Raw genomic sequence first — 26,765 nt, 5'->3', positions numbered from 1 at the left:
AGCACAACTTCGACATCAAGCCCAAAATCAACAACCATTCAATTAAACTCATCATCCTCAGACAGGGGGGGCGGTGATGGCCGGTAGAGGACTGCCGACTAATGCAACGTGATGTCTTTTTAATAAAGCCTTCACCGCTGGTTGGGTAAAGATATTGACCGTGTCAAGAAGCTTGGTGTCGGCACTTGTGGACGATGTCTTTCTTACATTCCCAGTTCCTCGCAAGTTCCGCCCGCGGGGCTCAGCTGGATAAGTTGCCTCGTTGTTCCAGCCTTAATGCCTTGGTGCCTGAGACCAATTATGATGCCTGGTAGCCTGGTAGCCTGGCGGGTAAGTCTTGTTGTCTGAGTGAGATGTACATACATCACATGACATCAAGGGCGGCAAAAGCTTTCGGCTCCGTTCCTCCTTTGGGACAGTGCAGGCGCAGGAAAGCGGATTACATAAAAGAGGCCTGCCCTTGCGCGACGGGAGCTGGGGATAGCTATTATGCGGGGGAATAGAAAGACGTAAAGACCAGAAAAGTGATTAGTGCTTCTAGGTCGGCCTCTTTTCTTTTCCTAGAGAAGAGTTGGACCAAGCACATCCTCACTCGCCGTCGCAGGGAAATACATTCCCTTAAGTCTAGCCGCACTGTAGAGCCTCGCCGTGTATCCCCGACGCTTGCAATTAGCCTTTGCCTGATTGGTTCTGAGGTGCTGAGTCAGCCAATTGCCGGCCGTCAGACCCGAGGTTACCTTCCGATTCCAAAGGCGACAAAACATCGCCAGCATCGATCGTCTTCGACTTCAATCCACCTCGTGCCTCTCTTGGTCGTTGCCTTGTCATTGCCGCTGGCTGGCTGCCTTTCCACGGACCTCTCTCCTCTCCGCTTCGCAATATCCAGTTGACGTCTCGCCGTCCATTTCTCCTTCCGCCTCAGTGCCTTCAGGGTCTATCCCATTTTTCGCCTCCCTCCTATCCTCCATCCCTCCGGATTGAAATTGAAGGATCGCCCACCATGTCTGCTCTCCGCTCGACTTCGCGCCTTTTCGCGGCTTCCAAGCCCCTCTTCCGCCCAGCTGTCTTCGCCCGCTCTTATGCGACCGTTGATCCCGTGGCCCAGGTGAGCGCAACCGGCCATGCCACTACCAGCGTTACCCCCGAGTCTAAGACGTCGACCGTGCAGGAACCCACCCCCTCCGAGCAGCCTCGCATCAAGAAGTTCCAGGTCTACCGCTGGAACCCCGACACTCCCTCCGAGAAGCCCCAGATGCAGACCTATGAGTTGGATTTGAACAAGACCGGTCCCATGATGCTCGATGCGCTCATCCGTATCAAGAACGAGATCGACCCCACCCTGACTTTCCGGAGAAGTTGCAGAGAGGGTATCTGCGGTAGCTGTGCGATGAACATCGATGGTGTCAACACTCTTGCTTGCTTGTGTATGCTCTGACGCTTTTCGCGACCGCAATTGCATGAGTATGAGTCGCTGACTGTTCATATACAGGCCGCATTCCCACCGATACTGCCAAGGATTCTCGCATCTACCCGTTGCCTCACACCTACGTCGTCAAGGACTTGGTTCCCGATTTGACCTACTTCTACAAGCAATACAAGTCCATCAAGCCCTACCTTCAGCGTGATACTCCCACCGAGGATGTAAGTACTCGTCGCATCGAATGGGGTGAACTGGTACTAACGTGGTGAACGCAGGGTCTCGAGTACCGCCAAAGCCCGGAGGAGCGTAAGAAGCTCGACGGTCTTTACGAATGTATCCTGTGCGCCTGCTGCTCGACCTCTTGCCCCTCTTACTGGTGGAACAGCGAGGAGTACCTCGGTCCCGCCATCCTGATGCAGTCCTACCGTTGGATGGCCGATTCCCGTGACGAGAAGACCGCTGAGCGTAAGGCCGCCTTGGACAACAGCATGAGCGTCTACCGTTGCCACACTATCCTCAACTGCTCTCGGACTTGTCCCAAGGGTCTGAACCCTGCTCGGGCAATTGCCGAGATCAAGAAGATGATGGCTGCTCACTAGGAAAACGACCAAGAACAAAAGAAAAGAACTGCTTGATTTCTTCTTTCCCTTTCTGTCCTAAGTCGTGTGTTATTTCAAATCCTTCCTCTCTTCATCCTTCTTCTCTTTCTTCCAGTTCCTTTTCGCTCGCGCTCTATTCCCTCCGTTTTCGAGGTCTCATGTCGGATGTTTCAATAGGTGTAAATTGTGAATGTTGATTTTCTTAGCCGCGGTGGTCAGTTCTACCAATGGAATTTCATATATATATTCTGCATTATGCATTGACGGATCTTTGAAATCTTTTCGAAATTTGAGAGGATTATGGCAGCATAATAAAGGGCGCGGCTGTACTGACTTGCGCAGACACGGATTTGTACGCCTTGCAGAAGACGGCAACCTGCACAGTGAGACCGCCAGACGAGGTATATGCAGGTGTTGGATTCGACCTCGGTGCATTCTAGATCTGATTCAAGGAGAATATCAACTCGAACAACAGGGCCCAGCCATCAGACAAGTGACATCTATACATATATCAAGGCCAACGCGCAGATGACGCCCTCGAAGGATATAGGATAGCACATGACACACGAGTTTGCTCACCCGAAAACTTTTTGGAAATTCTTGCAAATTGGCTGCGGGGCTGACACGATGGAGTTGATCGATCTTTCAACCGCTCGGCGATCCCGGAGTTCGCGCAAACATCCCGGGTCCAGCTGTACGGCATCTTTCCCCTTCCCAGCAGTACCTCTTTGTCGGAGAATGGTCGGGGTTTAAACGATTAATGAGATGATTTCTGTTATCACGGCCAAGACTGATCAGCACTTCAGATCACACGCCGGCAAGAACCTTTACGGTAGCGACTAGGATGATCAATTGTGTAGCTCACCGACTCTACGAATCCTCTTGACAAGGCACCAGTCCATCCGGAGAATTGCATGACTTGGTTCAAGGTCAAGTTGGTAGTTGCAAACTGCTATAAAGTCTGGGGCCCAATTTCCTAACTGAAGTCAAATGCCAGTCATCAAACATCCTTCACCACTTCATTGGCATGAGAAAACGAATATGAAATATTGCTTCCGCTGTTCAGGAACATCGTTCAACTGCACCATGCCTTGTTTGAAAGACCCCAAAGAAATTGAGAGGGGCTCATTTGCGAAAAGAGCACTGGCTTGCACCCCGCTTGTGGTATGCTACGCCTATGCCAATGTCTCGATGGATTCCGTGCTCGCAGGACTCCGTCCTTTGTTGGGATCGCTCCTGCAGTCCGGCAGCTGGACTGCGAGCAGTGGAGAGGTTCTGAGGCTGGCCGAACCTCTTTACAACATTCCGTTGTTGGATAAGACTTTTGGAGCACTAGTGACCTGTTTCCTACCGTCTATCAGTGGATCCGATGGTTTGTCACACGCGCAGATGCTGTCTTTTATGGCGGACCTTGGTCCGATCTATGGTATTTGGCTTCTAGAAAGCGGCCGAAGAGCCCACTCCTGGATGGAGATTCTTTTGTGAGTGACCTGAGTCTAGTCAGATACAGAAGCCACTGATCATATGAACTTACAGTCCGATCACTATGGGAGCAGCATTCCAACTGAGAGGGATTGGGAAGATTGCTCCAATTTACTACATAATCGAGCACCTACGAACACCCTTGAGCAAGCTTGTTCACTGTCGCCATGAGGTCAGATCAGATATGCTGACGACCTTCCTGCCTACTATGCTCACGGCATACTACATCCCGACACTCGGGAATTTTCTTCCTCGGGAATTACAGAACCGCCGGTACTTCAATGCTATCTGGCAGCTATTTCCGGTGGTAGTTCCACTTCTCCAGGCTCCGTTCCGTCTTTTGGACAAGATAGCCTCCGATTCAGTCCAGGGGTTATCCAAGGAACAAGAAGCCATCGAGGCCCGGCGTAACTCGAGAAAGACCCTGCGGTATATTCGTGGCATTTATCTGTCCTTTGCCGTCATCTCAGGACTAAGTTATACGTATGCTCGCCGTTCCATCCCAGCAGACTCATCCATGACCAGTGTCATTCTGCCTGGCCTGTGGGATTATACATTGCCTGTCGGCAGCTTTGCAGAGGGCATTGCACGGTTCATGAAATATGACGAGAGCCTCGCCATGGCAAGTGGATTTGTCTGGCTGGGGTTGAAGTATCGGGAGCTGAAACGGCACGGATACCCGTTGTCGTGGTGGAAGGTGATTCTGGGGATGGCGGCCACGACGGCGGCGTTGGGGCCGGGGGCTGCGATGTCGCTGGGCTGGGGACTGCGGGAGGAGATGCTGGCGAAGATGGCTGCATAGGTTCGCGGTTTGGTGCCTCTTTCTACTACACTAACAAGCTGTATGTCAGCCTTGGTCTGTCGCCTGTTTTGTTATCGATGCGTGAGTAGGTTTTGTATGGCTTATGCTTAATGTCTAAAGCAGAGGCCATAAATGGACCCTTTAAGAGACCCAACCTTGGCAGTTCGGCCTTGTCGGCCCAGTATCGGAGGGGTATCGGCAAGATAGTCAAGCCCCGAAGTCGCACATCTGCCCTTTTGATGTCATCCCCGCATGATCTGATCGGCTCATCTCCGACCCCTCTCTCGGACTTCGTTGCGACAACAAGTCTCCTCTTATAAGTAAAAGTCGCAACGCAACGCATCGCATCATACCATATTACACAACCGAAGTCTGAATTCTTTGGTCTTCAATTTTCACCTGCGCTTCGCCCAAAATGTCCAAACCAGCCATCGGGTTCGTCGGCCTCGGCGCCATGGGCTTCGGCATGGCCACGCACCTGGTCCACGAAGGCTACGCCGTGCATGGCTACGACGTCTTCCCGGCCTCGATCGACCGATTCCAAGCCGCGGGGGGCATCCCCGCCGCCTCGCTGCGCGCCTCCGCCGCAGACAAATCCGTCTACGTGTGCATGGTGGCCTCCGCGCCGCAAGTCCAGAGCGTTCTGTTTGGAGACGAGGGCATTGTGCAGGGTATGTACTTGCCCCCTTTCCCTTCCCACTATCCCCTCCCAAAACCTGCACACCCTCAAATTCTGGCCTCAAAAGGCTAGCTACGCACTAATCTAACAACCCACAAAAGCCCTCCCGCCAAACGCAACCCTAATCCTCATGTCCACCATCCCGGCCACAACCGCCCAAACCCTCGCGCAATCCATCCACACCACCCGCCCCGATATCTTGGTGGTCGACGCCCCGGTCTCGGGCGGCGCCCTGCGCGCCGCAGCCGGCACCCTCTCCATCATGGCCGGCGGCGACCCCGCCGCGCTGAGGGCGGCCACCCCCATCTTGGAGGCGCTCAGCGCCCCCCGCAAGCTCTACCTGGTGCCCGGCGGCATCGGCGCGGGTAGTAACATGAAGATGGTGCATCAGGTGCTGGCGGCGATCCATATCCTGGGCGCGAGCGAGGCGCAGGGGCTGGCGGCTGGGCTGGGGTTGGATGCGGCGCGCACGGCGGAGCGGATTGTTTCGGGGGGTGCGTGGACGTGGATGCATGAGAATCGGTCGCCCAGGATTCTTGCGGGTGAGAAGGAGTGGAGTCCGGGCGTTAGTGCTGTGACGATTATTTTGAAGGATGCGGTATGTTCATGTTTTTCCCCTGCTTTGGGTTTCTGGTGGGGTGGTTGTGGGGACGGGGGCGGGGGCCGGGGCGGGGATGGGGAGAAGCTTTGCGGACGGGGGTAAGCTGACTGCGACTGCTGTGTAGGGCATTATCACGACCTCGGCACGAGAACACCACTTCCCGACGCCGCTCTGTGCGACGGCGGAGCAGATCTATCTCGCGGCGCTGCTGCAGGGCGACGGGGCCAAGGATGATGCGGCGCTGGTGAGGCAGTACTTTGCGGGACCCGTGGCGGCGGTGGACGGGTCTGCGTTGAGCGCGGAGGAGCAGGAGGAGCGGACGCGGCTGGTGCTCGATCTGATGGCCGCGGTGAACCTGGTGGCGGCGGCGGAGGCGATCGCGTTTGCACGGTTTCTGGGCGTGGATCTGGCGCAGTTCTACGAGCTGGTGAGCGATGCGGCGGGCGGGAGTAAGGTGTTTGTCACTCGGGGGTTGGAGATGATTGAGGGGCGGGTGGGCGAGAAAGCGCCGGCCGGGGTGGAGACGGTGGATGCGCTCGTGCAGCGGTTGGAGAGGGTCGTGCAGAGGGCCAGGGACTTGCATTGTCCGTTGCATCTGGGGAATGCGGCGCTGGCGGTGTTATTGATGGCCAAGAGGGCTGGGCTGGGGGCGTCGAGTAGTCCCAGTGTCGTGGGTTTGTATGAGGGCGGAGGTTGGAGGGGGAAGCTGTGATTTCTTAGTCAACAGTCCAAGACATCAATGATACCGCTCTCTGTCTGAGTACTTCTTGGAGATCATCCGTCTCGATGTTACAGTATGAGTGGGGAATTGAACGTAAGGTATCGGTCCCTGCATCCAATATTACCATCTATACTCTATGGTTGCAGTAAACAAATGACATCAGATCGGAGCAACTCCGGCCTCGGAGTCCCCTCCGCGGGGAAAAGTCGGACAGTAAACAGAGAGGAAGGTGAAGTATACTCCGACACTCAACCCATACGCCTATAAATCATGATAAGACCTCACAAACACCGCTCACCCTCACTCATCCACACCTCCAACTCCAACCATCCCCCCCGTCGCCCCAACCCAACCACCAAAATGCCTTCTCTAACCGACAACCGCGCCATCCCCCTCCTCGACCACGCCGCCGCCAACCACTACGGCATCCCGGCCATGTGCTGCTACAACGTAGAAGGCATCCTGGCGACCGTGCGCGCCGCTGAAGCCAAGCGCTCCCCAGCGATGATCCTCCTCTTCCCGTGGGCGATCGACTACGCCGGGGCGATCCTCGTGCACGCGGCGGCGGCGGCGGCGCGGGGCGCCTCCGTGCCCGTGACGGTGCACCTGGACCACGCGCAGTCGCCCGCGATCATCCGGCGGGCGGCGGACATGGGCGGGTTCGACAGTATCATGATCGACATGTCGCACTACTCGAAGGCGGAGAACCTGGCGCTGACGCGCGAGCTGGTGGCGTACTGCCACGCCCGCGGGATCGCCACGGAGGCCGAGCCGGGCCGCATCGAGGGCGGCGAGGACGGGGTCTCCGACACGGCCGACCTGGAAGGCCTGCTGACGACCCCCGAGGAGAGTCTGGAGTTCGTGGACACCGGCATCGATTGGCTGGCCCCCGCGTTCGGCAACGTCCATGGCAGCTATGGGCCCCGCGGCATCGTGCTGGAGTACGATCGTCTCCAGAGGATTCAGGAGACGGTGCAGCCCCACGGTACGCGGCTGGTGCTGCATGGTGCCGATCCCTTCTCGGAGGAGATCTTTCGGAGGTGTATTGGGTGTGGGGTTAGTAAGGTGAATATCAATAAGGTGTTGAATAATGAGTATGTCCGCGTGCAGGCGGAGAAGGCTGGCAGGGCGCCCTTGACGGCTGTTATTGAGGAGGCTACGGCCGAGATGCAGAAGGCCGTTGAGCGGTGTATTGATATGCTGGGGTCGGCGGGGAGGTATCCATGATTGCCGGTGTGGTTTTGTTGGAGTGTTGACCTGGTTTATCACAGACTATCAGCTGCGGGTGAGACGGCAGGTGAATATATATTGGCAATGCAGGAGACGTCTCTGGAGCCTTGACACAGTCGAATGTAGACACCATAATGCCTCAGCTGAGACACCCTGAACCCGTTTTGTGCTTTCAATTGGGAATTGGAGTAGACCAAGGGACTTTGATATAATTTGTTGTTCTAGAAGCTCCGACTATCAAGCCGGTTGGGATGTCATGATTGCTTGGGACTTGCGTCATTGATTTTCTTAGGTTAGATGGAGTCGTCATTCTTCAAGCAAGGGCGTTAGTGGTGTAGCGGTTAGCATTGTTGCCTTCCAAGCAATAGATCGGGGTTCGACTCCCCGCTGACGCAGCATATCTTTTTTGTTTTGGTTTTTTTTTTTTGCCGGAGTCTCGCGCCGCCGGATAAGGGGCTTATCAGTCCTGATGCTGCAGGAGAGGCAGGTTTGTATGTGTATGTACCAGACAGACCATGCAATTGGTCCTTCATATCATCGTTTCATACCATCCCATACGAACACAATCACTGCGTCTGATCATCGAAAAATCCGAATCCGAATGAAACCGTCTTCTCCATTGTGGAGTGGGCAGTCGTGCTGCAGCCTCCGCTCCAACCCAACAAAGGGCAATCGACATGTCAGACGACTCCGCAAGTGATACGAAATCTCCGTCATCTCTGTCTAGATCTACATCGATCGTCACTGGCAAAGTCTGCACTCGTATGTTGTAATTCGCATCCCGCGCAGACGCGCAAGGCTGACACAAGCATGGCACCCAATAGCGAAGCTTCTCGTTGCCGTCGCCAGTTTCCCCTGGTCAATGCAGCGCGGAGCCTCGTATTGCATCCAATGAAGTCGCCGGGATCATACGTCTGCCAATGGAACAGGTCTCGATGCCTTAATACGACGTCTGATGGCTTGGACCAACAAGCCCAGCACTGCGCCCACTGTTCCACGAATATCACTCCCAGCTGCTGTTGGTTCACCACAAATGCTCTGCCTGCACCTCGCACCCAGTGCTGTACCAGAGTATAAGAATGGACGGAGAACAATGGAGCAGGCTCGCTGTTGGGGCGACGATTTTATGATATTCCCTAGCATAATTATCCAGTGTCGAACTCGAGCGAGTTCAATTCTATCCCCAGTGATAAAAACATCGAAGCCCGCGCTCAATCAACACCCTCAAGATGGCGGAGAAACCCACTCCTGGTATGTCCCCTAGCCCTGGGATTCTGCCCAGCTAACAGCCCCAGCTCCAGCTCCCACATACGGGAACATGCAAGAGCTCAACCAGCCGAGCATCAACTATCCCCCTCCGGCATATGCGCAGCCTCCGATGGAAACGATCACCCCTCCACCCCAGCCCCACGAGCCCTCGTCGCAGAACTTCTACGCGGGAACACAGACACACAACACGAGCGGCTACAATAATGCTACACCCCTGCATGCGCTTCAGCGTGGCCCAGCGCCCGTAGACTGTCCAAGTTGTGGCAGTCGTGAGATGACGCGAGTGGTAGCGGAGGCGGGCAATACTACACAGTAAGATGCCGTGAACGTGGGATGTCGCACGGGGGTATCTACTGATCTTTGGCAGTGCATGGGCCGCGGTGACTTGCCTCTGCTGCTGCCTGGGATGTATTCCCTATCTGATGTCGTCGCTCAAGGATGTGCACCACTACTGCGGAAAATGTGGTGCATTGCTGGCGACCTGGCACAATAGCGGACGGACGGATGTGCATCAACACCACTGATAGCGCTATGAGGGAAGGTGGGGTGGTTTGTGTTTAGGGATGGTTGTTGCTGGCTTTTGCAGGATTGGATGTTGATATACCCCCGATAAATGCCTACAGAAGCAAGGCCATGTTGTTTCCGGTCTGCTTGTTCCCTGAGGTGGTTTTGCTGTCCTCTGTATAACCTGTTGCCGTGACATGGAAATCAACTTCCTTGGTGAAGAAAGATAATCGCTTCGGGGGACAATCCAGTTACCTGCTGATCGGAGTAAATCCTCACAATAAAATATGTGGCTCTGAGCCTCAGGCTGAGATCCCCTAACGTGCAAGGCTCCTGCAGTCCATGGCGTGCTGATGATGGGCGATCATTGGCTCTACTCATGGTCTGAGCGTTTCGCAACTTCAAGAGCACTGCCATAATTTAGTTCAAAACTAGCGGCTCCTTCGACAACACCCCGTTCTTGATTATAAATGCGCCATGCTCTCAAATCCTCCCCCACTCACCGAGTGCCCTGGAGGGCTTAGATGATCGCTTCGACAGGCATACCGAATCTCTCAAAGCGCAGCTTTGAACTTACAGAACGCAACATCCAGGGCAACTGACATAGCGCACCGAGTTCAGTACACCATGACCTCCTCACCTCCCAAGATCAAAGCCATCTTCTTCGACTTCATGGGCACCTGTCTCGACTGGCACAGCAGCGTGGTACAGGCGATGCCCGCCTCCATCCCCGCGCCCGCCGCCTCGCAGCTCGCCCTCGACTGGCGCCGGCAGTACTTCCTCGAAAACGAGCAGCGCGTGCGCGACCACCTGGCCCCGGAGGACATCGACCTGACCCTGCCCCGGGCGCTCCGGGTGGTTCTCGATCGAAGCCCCGAATATCAGGATGCATTATCAGACCCAACCGCGGTAGCCCAACTAATCCAAGCCTGGCACCGCCAGCCCGCGTGGCCGGAGGTGTCGACCGCGATCCGCCGGCTCCGCGACGAGCTCGGCCTGGAGGTGTTCGTGCACGCCAACGGCACCACGCGGCTCCAGCTGGACCTGACGCGCTCGTCCGGACTGCGCTTCGACATGCTGTTCTCCAGCCAGCTGCTGGGAGTCTACAAGCCACGCGCGGAGGCGTATCGCCGCGGGTTGGAGCTGGTCCAGCTGCGGCCCGAGGAGGTGGTGCTGGTCGCGGCGCATGCGTATGATCTGAGGGGCGCGCAGACGGTGGGCATGCGGACGGTCTATATCCATCGGTGGACGGATGATGTGGACGAGGATATGGGGAGGGTTAGGGGCGAGTTTGATGCGTTTTTGGAGGGGATGGAGGATTTGCCGGCTGTCATTGCGGGGTTGTAAGGGAGAGCTTGGGGCGGGTGGGCTTATCGGTCGGTCGGTCGGTCTCCCTTAGTTACTTTCTTTTTCTGGTTCACTCACTCACTGTGCCTTGGCGTGAAGCTTAGGATTTCATGCTATATAAAGCTCAGATGAATCTGTTGGTTATCGTGGTTTATGCTCTGCTGACTCAATTATACTAGAGTATGGATTGATCGAAATGCGACCGTGGAATGGATGACACTCACCCCACTGCGCTGCTCACATTATCCCGAGTTCCCTGTCTAGCTATACTTAACCAACCCCAACCAATCATCCACTACCCATCGTCTTCCATCGTTCACTCTTCATCCCGAACGGGCACGAATCGGAAGAACGACGGGACAGGGAATGGAACCACGGAAATGCAGGAGTGGTGACGCCAACGGGACGAGCGGATCTTCCACACTCTCCACATCGCTTGATGTCAGCACTCGAGAATCGTCCGTTGAACTCATTCGAAGGCGTCTCAAGACATCTCCAATATGATACGATGCAAGCATACGGCTCTTAAGAGTGAGATATCTCATTGAGGCAGCCGAAGCTATACTGGTCACGAATGCAAGGATCTTTGACACCACAGTCTGCCGTGCCCATCCGATCCTCCTCATCCTTTACACGACCCAATGCAGTCCATCACGATCCGGATCGGGAGTATATGACCCTTACACCTCCGCTCTTTGCTCCCGTCAGCCTCCAAATAAGCTTCGTGGGTTACCCCCGGCTGCCAGACGCCAAACCCGTCCAACGTTGCATGCATGTGCTCTCCACCACGTCATTGCGATCTGGGAGTCATGACTTTCTTTCCGCTGCTCCCGATGGGTGCGGTGCGCAAGTCGCCAACGGGTCAAACTCCCTAGGCTCTTTTCCTGTCGCTCTTCATCCCTTTGAACATATCCCGTTCCTCACCTGCTCCTGCCCTGCCGTGCCGTGGTGATCTGTTGGAGAGCTGCGGTCTTTCTCGTCTGTCTGTCGTGATCCCTGTTCCTATTCACCTGTACGACGTGAGTATCTGCCTCGAAGGTGTACAGGAACATCGACCCGAGTGCTAACTCTGATAGACAATGGCTGCCATCGACGCCCTCGTGTCCACCGCTGCACAACGACACCACCAGCTCATCAAGCGAAGCAACTGGGCCAGCAGAAACCCTGGGGTGGTTCTGGTCTTCTGCATCGTCTTCATTGTTGCCGTCGGAATCATCGCCTTGTTAATCTACCGCCGATGGATGAAACGGAAAGCAGAGAAGCAATCCTACGATGTCGCGTGAAGCCTTTTCGATCCGACCGCGGCGTCATCGATGGTTTAGGCGATGGGAACCCGTGACTACCTTTCTTCCGTCTTCTACTATATTATTTCTCTAATTTCTATTACTGCTGTTGAGTTATCCACCAAGGATACCCGTCTTGTTATGTCGGTGGTCAGTTAGGGGTAATTGAGGCTGTGCCGTCGGGAGATGGATTCCTGGACGGCTGGGTTGTATGGGGAAGGAGGATTAGATGGGCGATGATGTGCAAGCGAGTTTCTTCTATCTATGTGGGCAGGAGAATGATCTAAACTATACGTGTCAAGTCTCAAGGAGATATACGATCGATCTAACTAATGGATGAACTGTGATCAAATGCAGTGGGGAAATAGGCTGTGAGATAGGCTGTGTCAGTATAGCCACAGCCACAATATCTGTCGAAAGGAGCCGCAAGGAGCCCCTTCTTTCATGCTTTCACATCGTAAGGCACACTTTGGACTGCAACCGCGGGATGAAAGTTTAAGCAGCATGCTATCTGTCTGTCTGTCTGTCTGTCTGTCTGTCTGCATGCGGTGCCAGATTGATTCGTGCCAGCACCAAATCTGGAACTCGTACTCGCTTGGGGCCCATTCCCCATTTCCCATTTCCCATTCCCTCAGCCCAGCTCAGCCTTATTACATCCCCACCGTTGAACCAAACCATTTAAATATGAGCTTGAGCCTCAGCTCAACCCACCATCCAAATTGGCAATGTGTGAGCAGTGGAGTGCAAGCGTGGTCAAGATGTCGCTCACCACCTGGATTCTCGCCGTGTCGACAAGCACCTTTGCCTACTTGTACCTGCTCCATCGCTCTCTCAAAAATGGCCTGGAGCACGAGCACTTTCGAGGCCCGCTGTCTAACCTTCCAAATCCTCCTTCATCCCTCAGCTCCATGACCACGATCCCGCCCGACATCTCCAAGTCCAGTCACGACTGTCTGTACGAGAAGGTCACTCGTCGCGTGCCCCGCCAGCTTCTCCCCACCACCCACCAACCCTCCGACCTGCTCAACATCCTCCTCCGCCGCAACATGTCGGCCTTCGCCTACTTTCCCCAAGCCTACATGCTCTGGATCCTCAGCGGCTCGGGATCCCGCGCGACCTTCAAGCCGTCCCGCATCCGCAGCCTGGACTTCCAGCGCGGTGACATCATCTGCGGCATCTACCGCGTGGCCGAGCGTCGCCCGACCAGCGTGGAGTTCGAGATCTGTTCCCCCCACGGCGGCGGGGAGGTCGCGGGCCGGCTGCTGCTGCGGTTTTGGGACGAAGCCAAGGAGGTGGTCTTCGCCAGCGAGTGTGTGCTGTGGATCACCACGGCGGACGGATCGTCGCTGCAGGAGAAAATGCCTTTGAGGAATCCCGTCTGGCGTTTCTTTCACGAGCTGGCCTCCTGGTGGCTGCTGGACTCTGGGGTGCGATACCTGATCGACCTGTCAATGGACGAGGAGTGACGGACGGGCTTGACGGGAGGTGGCTTTTTTCTTTGTGTTTCCCCTTTCACTTACACACCCACCGTATTGTCGAAGCCCGCCCTTTCCTTGTTCCCTTTTTGAGAGCGCATAAAGAAGGGCGGGCTGCGGTTGATGGTGATGTTCAGAATGCCTTTCTTTGACAAAAGGTGCCTGTGAAAGAGAGAATCGCATTGTCTACGTGCTGCGACTTTCCACCATTCATGGATTATAAATAATAGGCTCGTGCTCGCTGTGAACCGTGATGTCCATTTTTCTACAGTTCCAAACTTGATGGAAATTGCTGGAAAGTGAAATCTGACATCTTTGCGCATTTGCGACGATCTAACTTCGCAGCGTTGATTCTACACACAACACAACCGTCTCACAGTCATCTCGTGTCGACACAACAAGCAGTGCTAGTCACCATGTGTTTCCACAAGTATTCTCACTACCAGGTCTGCAAGCACATTGCATGCTGCAGCATCGACATCTGCCAGGAGATGGTCAATGGCTTGCGCGCTGGCAATTGCGCCGGTCACGAATTCCAGAACTCATACGACCCCGTGAAGGGAGACCTCTGGGGGATGTGCGCGGACTGCGCGGAGGCTGGCGCTGCTGATCAGCGCCCCTCCGGCTCCTGCGCCGTTCACCCCCAAGTGCAGGCTACCCCGCTTCTCAAGGAGTATGTGAATGAGTACGTGGCGCGTGCTTCGGTCGCCAACTGCTCCGGGCTGTCAATCGGCGTCCCATCGTCCGTGGAAGCGACCCGCCTCGCGGATAGCGCATCGGTGAAGCCAGCAGGAAGCCAGAGTTCGACTCAGTCGGGATCTCTCCGAAGTTTCCACTCGGCGCGCTCCGCCTTTAGTAGCGAAGAGAGCGACGACGGATACCACCCCGATGCGGAGCCGGGTTTTGACTGCTACAGCAGCAGCGAGAGTAGTAGCACCATGGACGAGGATGACGAGGACGATTGCATTGTCATATCTCAGCTGTCGGACGAGGCGCTGCTGGCCCAGCCGCTCCTGCCCAAGGTCGCCAGACCTACGACCAGTAGTTCCAGTGGCACCAGTGGTTCCAATGGCTCTAACACCTCGAGCTACCCCGGCTTCAGCCAGACAAAGTCATCGACTGAAACTCTCTTCGAATCCATCTTCCGGGGCGAGAATGAGCGGCTCGCCGATGACAAGCTCGAGACCCTGAACCAGTCCAACGTTGGGCGAGATTTCCTGGAAAGAAAGCTCCCGGCCCTGAACCAGGCCAACCTGGGAGCACCGGCTCTGAACAGGGTTCCTCCCGTGACTCCGTCGCCGGGCTTCGGGGAAGAGCTGTCGCGCCAGAAGCCGGCCACCCCGGTGGACGTTTTGGCATCGGACGGATTCGTCGGGACCGGCGGCGGCTTCAACTCTCCCAAGGAGAGCCGGCTCTACCCAGCTGTGACCGGCACGGGCTCCAGCTCTGGCATTGCCGCCCCAGCGCCGACCCCGGCGCCGGGCAGTCCGCAGGCCCAGAGCATTCCCACGGCGCCCCGGGCCTTCTACAACAGACCCCAAGGGACAACAGGCCCTGCCCCGGACTGGAGCGGCCACCAGCCTGGCTACTACCCACATCCCCGCAGCGGAATCTCCGTCCAACCCGCCTTCCAGAATTCTGGAGTGCCTTCCCTCACCATAACCGCCCAGCTCCAAGACTTCTCCCAGCCAGGCTTCGCCCCCTACCTCCCACCCCCGACGGGGATGGGCATGCACGGCCAGGCCCCAAATCCGGGCCTGCTGCCTCCCATCTACCACCCCGTCACCCCTCAATACCCGCCCGTGATCCAACCTCCGTATGGGAACTTCCCTCCCCTGCTCCAGCGGCAGCCCCAGGTCTCGGATTTCCGGCACCACCCACAGCAGCCCCCCCACAGCTTCACGGGCCCATCCTTCACCGGCTACCGCGAGCACAACAACAACAACAACAACAACAACAACAACAACAACAACAACAACCGGATCGCCCGCCACGAGCGGCGCCGGGCCGCCCGCCACGGAGGGGGCAGAGCGTATCACGGCCGACGCAGCAATAGCCCCTCCTCGCGCGCTCGCCGCATCTGCAACAACAACCAGCAGCACCCGCAGCCACGCTGGACGCAGCCGGAGGAAGTCGCCGCGCGGCACTGGCGCATCCAGGATGTGATCCAGCAGCAGGCCGTCATGCAGCAGCTCCAGGAACAAGAGTTCCAGAACCTGCAGCAGCAACAGGTCCTCCAGCAGCAGCTCCAGCGGCTGCAGGAGCAGGAGCAGGAGCAGGAGCAGGAGCAGGAGGAGGAGCAGGAGCAGCAGACCGCCGCCGCAGGAGCAGGAGCAACGACTCACCAATCTCCGAACCCGGGACTGGGGCTGGGGCAAGACCTAGAGCTACGGCCCCTCAATCCTCCTCCCGCCCCCACCCTGCAGACCACCGTCCTCGAACGGGCCCCGTACAGTCCTCCCCCCGGGGAGACGATCAGCCCCTCGGCGCTGGCCGGGTACCCGATGGATGTGGACCAGCGCAAACCTGCTGCTGCGCCTAGCAAAGAAGGAAAGGGGGATGGGAGCTACTCGCAGGACTACTGGAATGGGAAGTTCTTTACGCGGCCGCTGGTGCCGAAGAACTGAGCCCGACCCAACCCCACTGGGACGGGCTCTGGGCTTTTGGTAGGGGATGGGGATGGGGATGGGGATGCGGATGCGGATGAGATTGAGGGGTGAGTATGTATGTGTGTATGTGTGATGGTGTTGATGTTTTGGGTACCGTTGAGCTTGAGCACACCTTCATTATTGACGACTTTATTCTTTGGAAGTTTTGGAATTTTAGGTTCTGCTTTTTGAGATTGGATCTTTTTGTCTAGCTATGTTGCTGTTATCTTTTGTAGTATTTTAAGAATGTTATTCTTTTTTTTTTTACTTTTTTATTTTAAAAAAGGTTTGTTGCACGATTTCTCTTGTGGGATTAGGTTTCACTCGGAGAAATATGTAGCTGTAGCTGCACGACTGGTGTTGGGTGTCTATCTGTTCAAAGTAATAATTAACTGTCTGAGGCTCAGAACTATCTGTTCCAAAGTAATAACTTACGCTCGAGGCTCAGATGAAGATGAAGCTGTTACAGGTAATGCAGACTACGCGAATTGCAACAGATAGAGCTTACGGAATTAATCCTACACTGTAGCCACATGATCTACAGCTGAAAAAAGGTATCCAACAGGCATCGGTTCATTCATTCATGCTCATAACCATAATCATAATAACAGTCAGTGGCTAATAACCCCTTCATCCAAGACAGAATGCCAGGTAAACGCCCTAAAACCATATTTCTTAATTTAGAAAATCCAGTCAAACTTCGCAAACCAGCATTGCTTTTACCCAAGTACCCTCTGATGGAAGGATCAAGACCAAGCAGCGCGACACATAGGACAAGTCGGCTCCCGGTCCCTCTGTGACGCCGTCTTCTTCCACGTGAACATGCAACTGAAGTGGAAGTTCGTGCCACACTGCTGCTTGCAGTAGACGATCGACAGGTCTCGGGCTGCTTGATGCGGGGTTGTAAAAGGAGAGCCGGGGAGGAGCGGCTCGTAGCAGATGGAGCAGTCACCTGTGATGGGCTGGCGGGTCGGAGTGTAGGTGGGTTTTGGGACGAGTGGAGAAGGGACTGAGACGGCTGCTGCTGTTGATGAGATTGATGAGGAGGAGGAGGAGGAGGAGGAGGAGGAGGAGCGGGGGGGTTGCGAGATGACGGCAGGGGATGAAGTGTCAGGCTGAGATGTGGTTGTGGTTGATTCGGGAGTAGCGGTTGCGGTTGCGGTTGCTGTTTGGGCTGGGACTGTAGGAGCAGCTGTTGGCGCAAATGTCGGACTAGACGTAGAAGAGGCTCCAGCAGTCGCTGTAGTAGTCGATGTAGAAGCTAGATTAGTAGGAGCCGAGGTTGAAGCAGCAGGCGTAACAGTCGTCGAGGCTGTCCTGGAACGCGCAGGAGCATCTGTAGGACCTGAAGCTGATGCCTCTGGCTCAACACTGCTAACAGAAACTCTTGAAGAAGCGGTGGAAGTTGTGGGAGCAGCAGTGCTTGTGGAGCTAGAAGTCGAAACTGTGATAGTCCTGGTCGACGTAACGCTTGTGGTGGTAGTGGTGTCCGAGCGTGAAGCCTGAGCGCTATGGTGAGTTCTATGGCGAGATGACGGAGCTGATCCCCGCGGCGAAGAAGCTGGCACGCGAGAGAAAGCCGTTTCGGTATGTCCAGAGCCAGAGGTGGAAGCACGATTTGGACTTGCTCTGGCGCTTGTAGGTGAGGTGATGGAACTTGCAATTGACGTAGAAGCTGATATAGAGGCCGACATCGAAGAAGTCGCTGAGGCGCGAGAGCTGGAAGCTGGAGTAACAGTAGCACGGGGGTTGACCATCGGGGTGGAGATAGTGGGGGAAGGGTTTGAAGTTGAATGAGGTAGAGGTGCAGGCCTTGATGGCGAAGAGCCTGAAGATTGAGAGCTTGAAGGTGAGGATGAGGTAGAAGCATGAAGGGTCGGTGCAGGAGCAGTGAATAGCCCAGGCTGCTCCGTGATCGATACTGCATGCTGTGAAGAGGTTGTGGTGATAGCGCCAGACACTCCGGCCGATGACACCCTCGCCCTACCGTCATTTGAGCTGGACGGCCAAGCCCGCCGATTGACCTTGACCTTGCTGGAATTCGGAGCCTCCACACTAGATTGGAGGGGTAAATTCTCATGCCAGCTAGGCTGAAGTCTTGAAGACAATGAGGATCTATTCAATCTCCTCGGTATCTCAACCTCGTCTGTGTCTCTGCAAAGGCTTAAGTGCTTCACCTTCTCTAGATCCTCACTGACGCCCCGGATTTTCTCCTGCCACTTCTTGACAAGCGTCGGAACCTGACTCCTCGGATCTTTCTGATGAACATGGCGACAGAGAACAAGCGACGCCAGATCCATCAGGAGGTCGTCGATGTCTTCGCCCTGTCTCATTCTTTCACTGCCTTCATCAAGTAGACGCACGGCCGAACCTCGGTTTGCACCACTGATGGGGTTGTGACAGCGTCGACCCTGTGAAGGCGCATACCCCGCACACCATCTCTCTTGATCGGGATAAAGATTCAGGATCTCCGAAAGATGATCTGCCTTTGCGGAATACTGAGACATCTTGAGTGGGGACTTGCTGTTAGGTGTTGCGGCTAGTGCTGGTGGGAAGTTGAGATACCGACCCACGACACGATGACGAGCTTATATATCTGCTGAACCCATGATTCAGTGACTCCTGGCACCCTGGGCACCCCCTCATCCTCCCCAAGGTTGTGTGGCTGTTCAGTGACGATGGGGCTGAGCGTGAACCACCCCTGCACGTTTCTAGACAACGGGCCGCCAGAGGTGTTTCGCTTGATACCCGGGAAGCTAGTAATAACGGAGGCAGCGCCGGTGCTCCTCCCAGTCGACTAATGCATGTTGACTGCGGTAGCGATAACAAGTGTGAGGTCTGGTCTCAAAATAGCACGCAGATGAGGGGTTGTGGCTGGACCGGGTTGTTCCTGGTTGATTGGAATGAGGCACACCAAGCCATTGTATGCATGTAGGTAGTGGAGGCGGTGCACAAAGAAGATAGACACAGTACTAGCTTAGGTACTAGTTACTTACTTCCCAAAGAGGTAATCAAGCATGCCTGCCCTGCCATGATATGCCTGAGGTGTTGAGACTTGACTAAGCAGTCACCCCCCGCAAAATGAGGTCATCCTGACTGACGGATCCGGTAATGCTTGCTCTCTCCACTTTCACACCTTATCCTTATTTCTCCACATGGAATGTATGGAAAATCCCCTTCCATCTTTCTACCTTTACCCCCTACCCCCCTCATACTCCACACTCACACTCACACTCACACTCACACTCACACTCACACTCACACTCACACTCACACTCACACCCACAACCATGCCCCTCGCCCTCCTCATCACCGGAGCCACCGGCAACCAAGGCAGCGCCGTGATCAACGCGCTCCTCGCCCAGGAACTCGATGTGGAGATCCTCGCCGTGACCCGCAACCCGCACTCCAGCGCCGCCCGCCGCCTCACCCAGCGATCCCCCAAGATCAAGCTCATCCAGGGGGACCTCGACCACCCGGCGCAGATCTTCGAGAAGGCAAAGAACGCCGCGACGTTGCCGATCTCCGGGGTGTTTAGCGTGCAGGTTAGCCCCAGCCCTGCCCGTCACCTCTCGAGCATTCCCCCCCACACCCCCACAATTGTCGCTCCATCTCAGACACCGTACCGTCAGTACAGTACCTGTACATACTAACCAGGGAAATAGAACCCCTTCGCGTCCGGCCAAAGCGTCCACAAAGAAGAACAGCAAGGCAAAGCCCTGATCGACGCGGCCCTAGCCCACCAAATCCCGCACTTCGTGTACAGCTCGGTCGACCGCGGCGGCGACGCCTCCAGCGACAACCCCACCACCATCCCGCATTTCATCAGCAAGCACCGCATCGAGCAGCACCTGTTCACGCGGACCCGCGAAGCCAACACCGAAGGCGGTGGCGGCGGCGGCGGTAGCAACAACATCAGCACCACCACCATGACCTGGACAATCCTGCGCCCGACCTTCTTCTTCGAGAACCTGGTTCCCTCCACGGGCTTCGCGGGGAAAGTGACCGCGACGGCGTGGGACGCCTACCTGCAGGGGAAGCCGCTGCAGTGCGTGGCCGTGGCGGACGTGGGCCACTTCGCGGCGATGGCGCTGGTGCGCGCGGGCGCGGCCCCGTTCCGGAATCAGTGCCTGTCGCTGGCGGGCGACGACCTGACCTACGAGCACCTGCAGCGCACGGTGCGCGCCAAAACCGGCGGCCGCCCGCTGCCGACCACCTACCGCGTGCTGTGCTACCTGGTGCTGTGGGTGCTGGGCGATCCCCGGACGATGTTCTCGTGGTTCTATGAGCAAGGGTACGGGGCGGATATCCCGCGGCTGCGGAAGTTGTATCCCGGGTTGAAGAATTTGGAGGGGTGGTTGGAGGAGAGTGAGTGGGTGAAGAAGCGTTAGTTTTGAGGAAAAGGTTGGGGGGGGGGGAGGTGTGTCTACATGTCTACAAAGGAGGAAAAAAGTTGGTTCTTGAGGTTGGGGCCCGGGGACGGTGTTTGATATCGAATTTGATTGTTCGTGACTCTTTTTGATATGTACTCTACTCTACTGTACACGGCATGTCTACACTATAAGATCTCGCGGAAACAAAACGCACTACTTCATAAGAACATCATCTCCAACATCATAGCCTTACATACATACTACCAGGCTAAGTACAAGGCAACGGCAACCAAGACCGTTTCCTCGACTCCTTGACTCGATGCTGCTGCTGCGGGTGCTGCCCCTTCTCCTCCCCAGCCACCCCGTGCCTCTGTCCCTCCCCCAGCACCAAAGAACCGCGGCCCACCAACTCCCGCACCGCCATCTGCGCCCCAAGCACACTATACTCCATCGCCGCGACTCCGGTCTCCCCCTCAATCTCCACAAACTGGCCAATGAGCCCCAAATTCCGGATCGCGGGGGGAATCACGCGCGGGCGATTGCCCTCCCCGCGCGGCAGCAAGCCCGCCGCCATGCGCGGCACGACGCAGGGGATCGTGAGGGCGCCCTGCAGGATCCGGTCGGCCTCGGCCTCCTTGACCTCCAACTGCGCCAGCACCTCGCGCAGGATCTCCTCCCCGGTGCACTCCAGCATCGGCTTGCGCACGACCTCCCCGGTGCGCTCGGGGTACAGCGCGTACCCCCAGAGCACCTGCACCTCGGCCGGCTGGTCCGGGAAGACGGGCTGCGCGGGCACGTGCAGACTGACTACCCAGGGGGCATCGATCAGGGAGACGAACATCCCGCTACCGTTTTGGGACGACGACGATGATGATGATGCTGATGATCCACCGGGAGGATTGTCGTTCGTGCCGGTGATACGTTCGAGGATGCGATTCCCGCCCGCCGCGCGCAGGGTGATCGTGAAGGACTCCAGGCGCGATTCCTCGAGGCGCGTGCAGAAGTTGTAGGCATTCCCCAACCGGCGCGGGTCCTTGGTCGTCAGCTCCAGCCACAGCAGCCAGTTCTCGTCGAGCTCGTGGTCGGCCTCCATCTGGTAGAGCGGTGGGGCGCTCGTGTTGCTGCCGAGGCTGGAGCCGGACATGGCGCTGCCCAGGGACACCAGCACGATGTCGTGCGGCTGGACGGGGATCGTCTGCTCGGGCCCGTTGAGGGGGTGGGCGATGATGGCGGAGACGAGGCGCGGCGGGTAGGGCGGTTCTGTGGACGGTGGGGGGTGCTGCTTTGGGGCTTTCTGGCTGTCGTCGTTGGAGTTATGGCGGCTGCTGCGCTTGCGCTGCCTGGTGCTTGGGGTCGTGTGGACGCTGGGGGACGCGGACCCGGAGTTGGAGGCGGCGGCTGATGGAGGTTCTGGGCCGGCGGCGGTGGCGTCGTCGGCGAAGATGATGTCCGTGACGGTGGTCTGGAATTGGAAGTCGACCCCTTGGCGACGCAGGAAGCGGGCGATCGGGGCGACGAGCGACTCGTGGCGGTTGTATTGGCCGCCGTCCAGGGGACGGGGGTGCGAGCTGGTGATGCTCGCGATGTCGTGGCCGAATTTGTGCAGGGTGCGGTGGAATTCGGCGGCGCTGTGGCAGGATTTGAAGCCGAAGCTGATAGGTAATCGTCAGCGTTGCTCACAACCGAGCAGCAGGAGTCAATAACGCATGAACACGCCCAAGAACCGCATGTAGAAATAAGCATACGTAGTACTCAACACCCCCCAGTAAGATCCACCAAAGAACCCCTTCCCAAAGTGATCCCGAATGCGCGATCTCCCCAGCGTGACCTCACTCTTATTCATGAACCGAAACACTTCCACTCGATCCCGCAGTCCGAGATTTGTACTTCGCTTGCAGTCGATCCGGACGAGGCCGTGCTTCGACCGTCGGACGAGTCGCGTCTGGTGACACTGAGACTGCTGCGGATGTTGTGTCGGCTCCTCTCCCAGCCGTCCACCATGCTGCTGCTGTTGCTGATGGGCTACCGTCGCCGCCGATAAGCCCCAGTACTCGTACAGGTCATCCAACACGCTCTTCCCAGGATTCACGTCGGACGGAACCTCAGCGAACAGCGTCGCCATCGCCTCCCCGTTCAGCAATGGCATCCCGCCTGCCCGGTAGTGATATCCTTCCTCTGCATTGCCCGAGCTGACGGTCCCGCCGCCGGCTTGGTCGAGGGTCTCGAGGATGTGGATGTGCGAGGCCGGGAGGTGGCCTTCTTGCAGCAGGTGGACGGCGGCGGAGAGGGAGGTGATCCCTGCGCCGAGGATGTAGGCGTGGATTTCGGGATGCGTGGCATCTGGAGTCTCTAGCGGAAGGCGCATGGTGAGGGTGATGGCCGAATGCAGAGGCGGGCTGTGATGAGTGGAAAAGAAATGGGCTTGCGAAGGGGACATGCGAGCAGCAAGCAGGTCTTTTGGCCGGTGGCGCGCTGGGTTTGGGGATGTAGGTGTGATGTCAGGATGGTGGTGGTTGGCACTGTACCCTGACAGTGCTGTGAACCATGGATCGCATGCGGTTGGGTCCCTTTGACGAAATGATGAGCGTTTCGGTCGTTGTTGCTTGGGTAGGGCTGACCTTCGGCCCCAGGTTGATCGACAAGCATTTCTGGGGTTTCACTTACTGCTGGGATTCAGCGGAAGAGAGATTTTCTAAAGGTACTGTACTCAGTACCGATTATTGTGGTAGGTTGGATTCAAAATCCGATCTAGTCAATATAATATGGTACGATATCTCCCCCTCTACATAAGGCGTCAATTGACGTCATACTCCCTCCAAGCTCCGCATCACCGCCATCGACACCACTGCATCTCCCATGATCACATCGTGCAGCCCCGTCTTCAGAATCTCCTCACGTATTATCCCTTGGGTTGATCGCCACTCCCTGATCGTCCCTGAAGCGCCAAGATCCACCTTCACATCCGCTTCCTCCACCCCGTCCCTGCCCGACGCACGCACCCCACGCGCAACCAATTCCCTGGCATGCCACCAGGGAATATCATAATCATCCTCCGCATGGATGACAGTGAGCCGATACGGCAGGCTCTTCGCTTCACTCGCGTGAACAAACTCCGCGATCCGTTGTCCACTGCTCCACTGGTCGCGGATGAACCCCTGCAGCGCCTGGAACAGAACCGTAAACCGCGCGAGCGGACTGAGAATGGGAATTGTTCCGGCCACCCGGTAGGTTGACACGAGGGTCGGGACGTCGACAAACGGCGCTACAAGTACGATCCCCTTGAACGCCACCGGCGGAGACTGGCGGGCGTGATGCTGGGCGACGGCCAGAGTCACGGCGGTGCCCAGAGACTGGCCGAAGAGAAGGATGCGATGCGGTGGGATGTTGGCAACGTTCAGGGCCCAGTCTACGACGGCGAGAGCATCGGTTATAAGACCCGATTCAGAGGGCGAGCCGTTGGTCAGACCGAAGCCGCGGTAGTCGAAGGTCAGCACGTGGATGTTTTTGGCCGGGTAGCCGGCCGCGAGAGCGCGGTAGTTGGGGACGCGATACCCTGACCCGACGGTTCCCCCGGCGCCGTGGTAGTGGAGGACTAGGATGGCATCTGGGTCGGTGGAGAGGAGGTGGAACGCGTGGCGCGTCGTGGTGTTGGTGAGAACACCCGGAGTATCTTCCGACAGGAGAGCACGTTCGTTCTGGTGGTAGACGGAAAGAGGCAGGATGTGCCAGGCAAAGAGGCGGTGGCCGTCTGGTGTGGGAATGAAAAAGGGAGTGACTTGATTGTGAAGGAATCCGAATGATTCGGGGACCGTGAGGTCTTTGAACCAGGTCATCTGCACCGCATGCAGATACACCACATGCGCTTGGAAGCTAGGCCGGGTCAACAGTCCTAGCAGGACGGCATACAATCCGACGGCGATGGCGGCCGATAGAGAGCCATATTTGACGACAGATAGCATGATGTCGCCAATTGTCATGACGAAGTGGTGAATGGGAGAAGAACAAGGGATCAGAGAGAAACTTCGAAGAGAGAGGTGAGATTGTGAGAGTGTGATGTTGTGGGCCGTGAGAATGTGATTGAGGCTGGATGGCGGTGGATCGGCGCTTTTCGCCGACACTAAAACGCGTAGTCTTGAACAGTTAGTCTGCGTTGATACTCCATATTTATGACAAGCTGCAGGGATTGTTTGGGCCAACTCTTCCAATTGATCTAAGTGTGTCATTCAGTGTGAGAGACAGAACGACAAAAGATATTTCGAGAAGTTGTGACGCACTCAACGCTTGCAGAGGCCTATGCTAGGTGAATGACCTAGTATTCTAGCCCACACAACCATCGAAACATCACCTACATTAGTGTATACATTAGTGTAACAGCAGCGTTTAGTTTCAACCTATCATCTGAGGAACAAGCGTGCCGGCGCTGTGGAGCCTGGTAATTAAACATCTCCGATGCTACCGACGCATTCCAAAACCAGATTCTCATAGCCTCAAGCGACGCAACAAGTACATACAAGGGCTACAAGAATCCTCCATGACGAATTTCACGTAGGAATTGATCTTTTTCATAGAGATCCAACTGCTAATATCATTGATTCAGTACACAAAACGTCCAGTCACTGCACCATATATTCATGTCCGGTCGCCGACGGTCGTGGACCTGCCGGCGGGGATGACGGGCGAGCAGCGCGCGGCGTTCGAGAGTCTGGCGGTCAGCCACAGGTTCGACAACGAGGGGTTGCGCGACCAGGTCACGTACTGGAGTGTCTGGTATCTGACGCCGCGGGTGTTCGAGAAGGAGGAGAGGGATCGGACGATGGCGGCGCGGGCGCTCGAGACGCAAAAGAGCTCGTCTGCGTCGTCTGCGTCGTCTGCGTCGTCTTCGTCAGCGTCATCCTCGTCATCACTAGCGGGAGCAGCAGCCGTGCATGTCGACTTTCAGACAGACGGACCCAGAAAGGAGATTGTGGTGGCGCACTGGGATCCCGATCTGTATCGCTCCAGGCTCTGGCCATTGACGTGCCTCTTCGGGATGTCGTTCGGGGCGCTGCACCTGGTGTCGTGGAATGATGTCTTCCCCACCACGGTGGAGTTGTGGCTGTGGCGGATCGCGGCATTCGTGTCCATGGGGTCGATGCTGGTGTTCATGCACTTTGAGAAAGTGGTGCTTCGATGGGAGGGGATGGTGACTATCGTGAGCCTGTCTTCGCCGGCGGTGTATCTCCTGAGTCGGATGGTGATGATGGGGGAGGTGTTTGCGGCACTGAGGGCGGAGGAGCCGGCGATCTACGATACTTACGAGGTTTCCTCCTACTGGGTCCACTTGTTATGAACGGCGCAGCTGCGTAGAGAATCAAAGATGTGAAGTGGATTGAGCCCTGACTGATGGTTGCTGAAGCCAGAGCTGACAGACTGTTCGTACTTCAGAATTGCAACTTGATTAGACCTACTGTGGATTGTTCTTTTTCAACTCTTCTGGTCAACAAGGCAAGCACAGAATATTTCGTTCTCTACCTAACACTAACTATCTAATGGACGTTTCGACGCTCACCCGCTCTTGATATCGATTGCAAGATCAATTTTCGATCTGCCCTTGGCCCCCTATCTGCTTCGTCGTGTTCAAACTCCAGAGTGATCGCGTCGACTACCTTCCACCGAAGATCGCTTAGCTCTGATCCAATTTCAATTGGCATATCACCACGGTGGACCACATTCGAGATCCACCACAAAGTCTCTCGAAAGCAATCACCCAGGTCCGGCATCCGCAGTCGTGCCCGATTGAGAAAAATATACTTGATGGGAACTGTCCGATTCAATATTTTCAGCATCCGACATTGATCCTTTCGGAGGAAATCGCGCAAGCCTCGCGTGGCTTGCATTCTTTCTAGGTCTGGTCTCAAAGGCCTCGAGTCATACACAAGGAGATATTGCGCCACGCCAGGGTTGGGTGCCGTCGTGTTCAATGGACCAGCGGGACGAACGGAAGCAACTGCCCACCAGTAGTATCTTGCAGAAAACTGATGCCAGCCTTGCCTGGTAGCAAAGAGAGCCGCGTGATATGGACGTGTCTGTGTCCTGCCGAAATGGCTCACCGTGACAGAACAGTCTCTCTCTTGCTGCGTGAGTGCGTTCTGGTGGTAGTCGTCGTCCACTACTGGTGTGGCGAGTACCTCAAAGCGGGCGCTAGTATCACCTGGGATAGATTCTGCAAGTGAACCCATGGCATTGGATGCGCTTGTCAGATTTAGCCTGTCGCTTGTGCCCCTCAACCAAGCAGGCACGTCTTCATACCTCAGCTGTCCATCTTGGCGGCCAATCCACCCCCAGATGAAATT

General features: G+C 56.3%; 14 protein-coding genes and 1 non-coding gene across 15 annotated transcripts; 12 read left to right on the top strand and 3 right to left on the bottom strand.

Annotated features, from left to right (window-relative positions):
• The first annotated feature begins 773 nt into the window (after positions 1 to 773).
• On the top strand, positions 774 to 2,337 carry sdh2 (succinate dehydrogenase iron-sulfur protein subunit SDH2). Its single transcript, XM_025671997.1, has 4 exons — positions 774 to 1,105; positions 1,169 to 1,424; positions 1,490 to 1,641; positions 1,696 to 2,337. Exons 1-4 carry the CDS (start codon positions 1,001 to 1,003, stop codon positions 2,017 to 2,019), a joined length of 837 nt encoding a protein of 278 aa, XP_025528126.1. The 5' UTR covers positions 774 to 1,000; the 3' UTR covers positions 2,020 to 2,337.
• Positions 2,338 to 3,105: 768 nt separating this feature from the next.
• On the top strand, positions 3,106 to 4,303 carry BO86DRAFT_399188 (uncharacterized protein; the record flags this gene model as incomplete). Its single annotated transcript, XM_025673612.1, has 2 exons — positions 3,106 to 3,500; positions 3,556 to 4,303. 2 exons carry the CDS (start codon positions 3,106 to 3,108, stop codon positions 4,301 to 4,303), a joined length of 1,143 nt encoding a protein of 380 aa, XP_025528125.1.
• Positions 4,304 to 4,472: 169 nt separating this feature from the next.
• On the top strand, positions 4,473 to 6,345 carry BO86DRAFT_361503 (NAD(P)-dependent oxidoreductase). Its single transcript, XM_025669865.1, has 3 exons — positions 4,473 to 4,974; positions 5,084 to 5,580; positions 5,708 to 6,345. Exons 1-3 carry the CDS (start codon positions 4,719 to 4,721, stop codon positions 6,293 to 6,295), a joined length of 1,341 nt encoding a protein of 446 aa, XP_025528124.1. The 5' UTR covers positions 4,473 to 4,718; the 3' UTR covers positions 6,296 to 6,345.
• Positions 6,346 to 6,581: 236 nt separating this feature from the next.
• On the top strand, positions 6,582 to 7,616 carry BO86DRAFT_388945 (class II fructose-bisphosphate aldolase). The gene has a single exon (XM_025671996.1). It carries the CDS (start codon positions 6,665 to 6,667, stop codon positions 7,529 to 7,531), a length of 867 nt encoding a protein of 288 aa, XP_025528123.1. The 5' UTR covers positions 6,582 to 6,664; the 3' UTR covers positions 7,532 to 7,616.
• Positions 7,617 to 7,857: 241 nt separating this feature from the next.
• Positions 7,858 to 7,929, top strand: BO86DRAFT_t115. The gene has a single exon. It is a non-coding gene; the product is annotated as a tRNA-Gly (tRNA).
• An 834-nt stretch (positions 7,930 to 8,763) lies between these two features.
• On the top strand, positions 8,764 to 9,327 carry BO86DRAFT_399185 (LITAF-like zinc ribbon domain-containing protein; the record flags this gene model as incomplete). The annotated part of the gene is made up of 3 exons (XM_025673611.1): positions 8,764 to 8,785; positions 8,830 to 9,115; positions 9,171 to 9,327. The coding sequence occupies 3 exons, from the start codon at positions 8,764 to 8,766 to the stop codon at positions 9,325 to 9,327; spliced, it is 465 nt and encodes a 154-aa protein (XP_025528122.1).
• A 324-nt stretch (positions 9,328 to 9,651) lies between these two features.
• BO86DRAFT_388943 (HAD-like protein) lies at positions 9,652 to 10,691 on the top strand. Its single transcript, XM_025671995.1, has one exon. It carries the CDS (start codon positions 9,935 to 9,937, stop codon positions 10,652 to 10,654), a length of 720 nt encoding a protein of 239 aa, XP_025528121.1. The 5' UTR covers positions 9,652 to 9,934; the 3' UTR covers positions 10,655 to 10,691.
• A 1,042-nt stretch (positions 10,692 to 11,733) lies between these two features.
• On the top strand, positions 11,734 to 11,937 carry BO86DRAFT_312269 (uncharacterized protein; the record flags this gene model as incomplete). The annotated part of the gene is made up of 1 exon (XM_025667944.1): positions 11,734 to 11,937. The coding sequence occupies one exon, from the start codon at positions 11,734 to 11,736 to the stop codon at positions 11,935 to 11,937; it is 204 nt and encodes a 67-aa protein (XP_025528120.1).
• Positions 11,938 to 12,695: 758 nt separating this feature from the next.
• On the top strand, positions 12,696 to 13,403 carry BO86DRAFT_399182 (uncharacterized protein; the record flags this gene model as incomplete). Its single annotated transcript, XM_025673610.1, has 1 exon — positions 12,696 to 13,403. One exon carries the CDS (start codon positions 12,696 to 12,698, stop codon positions 13,401 to 13,403), a length of 708 nt encoding a protein of 235 aa, XP_025528119.1.
• A 213-nt stretch (positions 13,404 to 13,616) lies between these two features.
• BO86DRAFT_84653 (uncharacterized protein) lies at positions 13,617 to 16,327 on the top strand. The gene has a single exon (XM_025677735.1). The coding sequence runs from the start codon at positions 13,829 to 13,831 to the stop codon at positions 16,037 to 16,039; it is 2,211 nt and encodes a 736-aa protein (XP_025528118.1). The 5' UTR covers positions 13,617 to 13,828; the 3' UTR covers positions 16,040 to 16,327.
• A 479-nt stretch (positions 16,328 to 16,806) lies between these two features.
• On the bottom strand, positions 16,807 to 18,609 carry BO86DRAFT_409542 (uncharacterized protein; the record flags this gene model as incomplete). Its single annotated transcript, XM_025674423.1, has 3 exons — positions 18,238 to 18,609; positions 17,597 to 18,043; positions 16,807 to 17,562 (listed from the first exon to the last, which is right to left on the bottom strand). The coding sequence occupies exons 1-3, from the start codon at positions 18,565 to 18,567 to the stop codon at positions 16,807 to 16,809; spliced, it is 1,533 nt and encodes a 510-aa protein (XP_025528117.1). The 5' UTR covers positions 18,568 to 18,609.
• Positions 18,610 to 19,350: 741 nt separating this feature from the next.
• Positions 19,351 to 20,451, top strand: BO86DRAFT_418649 (NmrA-like family protein; the record flags this gene model as incomplete). Its single annotated transcript, XM_025675085.1, has 2 exons — positions 19,351 to 19,605; positions 19,726 to 20,451. 2 exons carry the CDS (start codon positions 19,351 to 19,353, stop codon positions 20,449 to 20,451), a joined length of 981 nt encoding a protein of 326 aa, XP_025528116.1.
• A 201-nt stretch (positions 20,452 to 20,652) lies between these two features.
• Positions 20,653 to 23,149, bottom strand: BO86DRAFT_409540 (oleate hydratase). The gene is made up of 3 exons (XM_025674422.1): positions 23,098 to 23,149; positions 22,179 to 23,000; positions 20,653 to 22,085 (listed from the first exon to the last, which is right to left on the bottom strand). Exons 2-3 carry the CDS (start codon positions 22,868 to 22,870, stop codon positions 20,702 to 20,704), a joined length of 2,076 nt encoding a protein of 691 aa, XP_025528115.1. The 5' UTR covers positions 22,871 to 23,000; positions 23,098 to 23,149; the 3' UTR covers positions 20,653 to 20,701.
• An 88-nt stretch (positions 23,150 to 23,237) lies between these two features.
• BO86DRAFT_311909 (alpha/beta hydrolase) lies at positions 23,238 to 24,410 on the bottom strand (the record flags this gene model as incomplete). Its single annotated transcript, XM_025667930.1, has 1 exon — positions 23,238 to 24,410. One exon carries the CDS (start codon positions 24,408 to 24,410, stop codon positions 23,238 to 23,240), a length of 1,173 nt encoding a protein of 390 aa, XP_025528114.1.
• Positions 24,411 to 25,102: 692 nt separating this feature from the next.
• Positions 25,103 to 25,762, top strand: BO86DRAFT_399176 (uncharacterized protein; the record flags this gene model as incomplete). Its single annotated transcript, XM_025673609.1, has 1 exon — positions 25,103 to 25,762. One exon carries the CDS (start codon positions 25,103 to 25,105, stop codon positions 25,760 to 25,762), a length of 660 nt encoding a protein of 219 aa, XP_025528113.1.
• Between the last annotated feature and the right edge of the window lie 1,003 nt (positions 25,763 to 26,765).

The sequence above is a fragment of the Aspergillus japonicus genome (assembly GCF_003184785.1).
Source record: "Aspergillus japonicus CBS 114.51 unplaced genomic scaffold BO86scaffold_21, whole genome shotgun sequence".
Taxonomy (NCBI): Eukaryota; Fungi; Ascomycota; class Eurotiomycetes; order Eurotiales; family Aspergillaceae; genus Aspergillus; species Aspergillus japonicus.
This window is presented reverse-complemented; position numbering and strand designations above follow the sequence as displayed.

Excerpts from the sequence above, each read along its gene's own strand:
- BO86DRAFT_84653 (XM_025677735.1), top strand. The coding sequence starts at position 13,829 with ATGTGTTTCCACAAGTATTCTCACTACCAGGTCTGCAAGCACATTGCA.
- BO86DRAFT_388943 (XM_025671995.1), top strand. The coding sequence starts at position 9,935 with ATGACCTCCTCACCTCCCAAGATCAAAGCCATCTTCTTCGACTTCATG.
- BO86DRAFT_388945 (XM_025671996.1), top strand. The coding sequence starts at position 6,665 with ATGCCTTCTCTAACCGACAACCGCGCCATCCCCCTCCTCGACCACGCC.
- BO86DRAFT_361503 (XM_025669865.1), top strand. The coding sequence starts at position 4,719 with ATGTCCAAACCAGCCATCGGGTTCGTCGGCCTCGGCGCCATGGGCTTC. Across the intron at positions 4,975-5,083 it reads AGACGAGGGCATTGTGCAGG|CCCTCCCGCCAAACGCAACC; the intron begins GTATGTACTTGC and ends AACCCACAAAAG. Across the intron at positions 5,581-5,707 it reads CGATTATTTTGAAGGATGCG|GGCATTATCACGACCTCGGC; the intron begins GTATGTTCATGT and ends ACTGCTGTGTAG.
- sdh2 (XM_025671997.1), top strand. The coding sequence starts at position 1,001 with ATGTCTGCTCTCCGCTCGACTTCGCGCCTTTTCGCGGCTTCCAAGCCC. Across the intron at positions 1,106-1,168 it reads CCGTTGATCCCGTGGCCCAG|GAACCCACCCCCTCCGAGCA; the intron begins GTGAGCGCAACC and ends TCGACCGTGCAG. Across the intron at positions 1,642-1,695 it reads GTGATACTCCCACCGAGGAT|GGTCTCGAGTACCGCCAAAG; the intron begins GTAAGTACTCGT and ends TGGTGAACGCAG.
- BO86DRAFT_409540 (XM_025674422.1), bottom strand. The coding sequence starts at position 22,870 with ATGTCCCCTTCGCAAGCCCATTTCTTTTCCACTCATCACAGCCCGCCT. Across the intron at positions 22,086-22,178 it reads TGGGGGGTGTTGAGTACTAC|CTTCGGCTTCAAATCCTGCC; the intron begins GTATGCTTATTT and ends ATTACCTATCAG.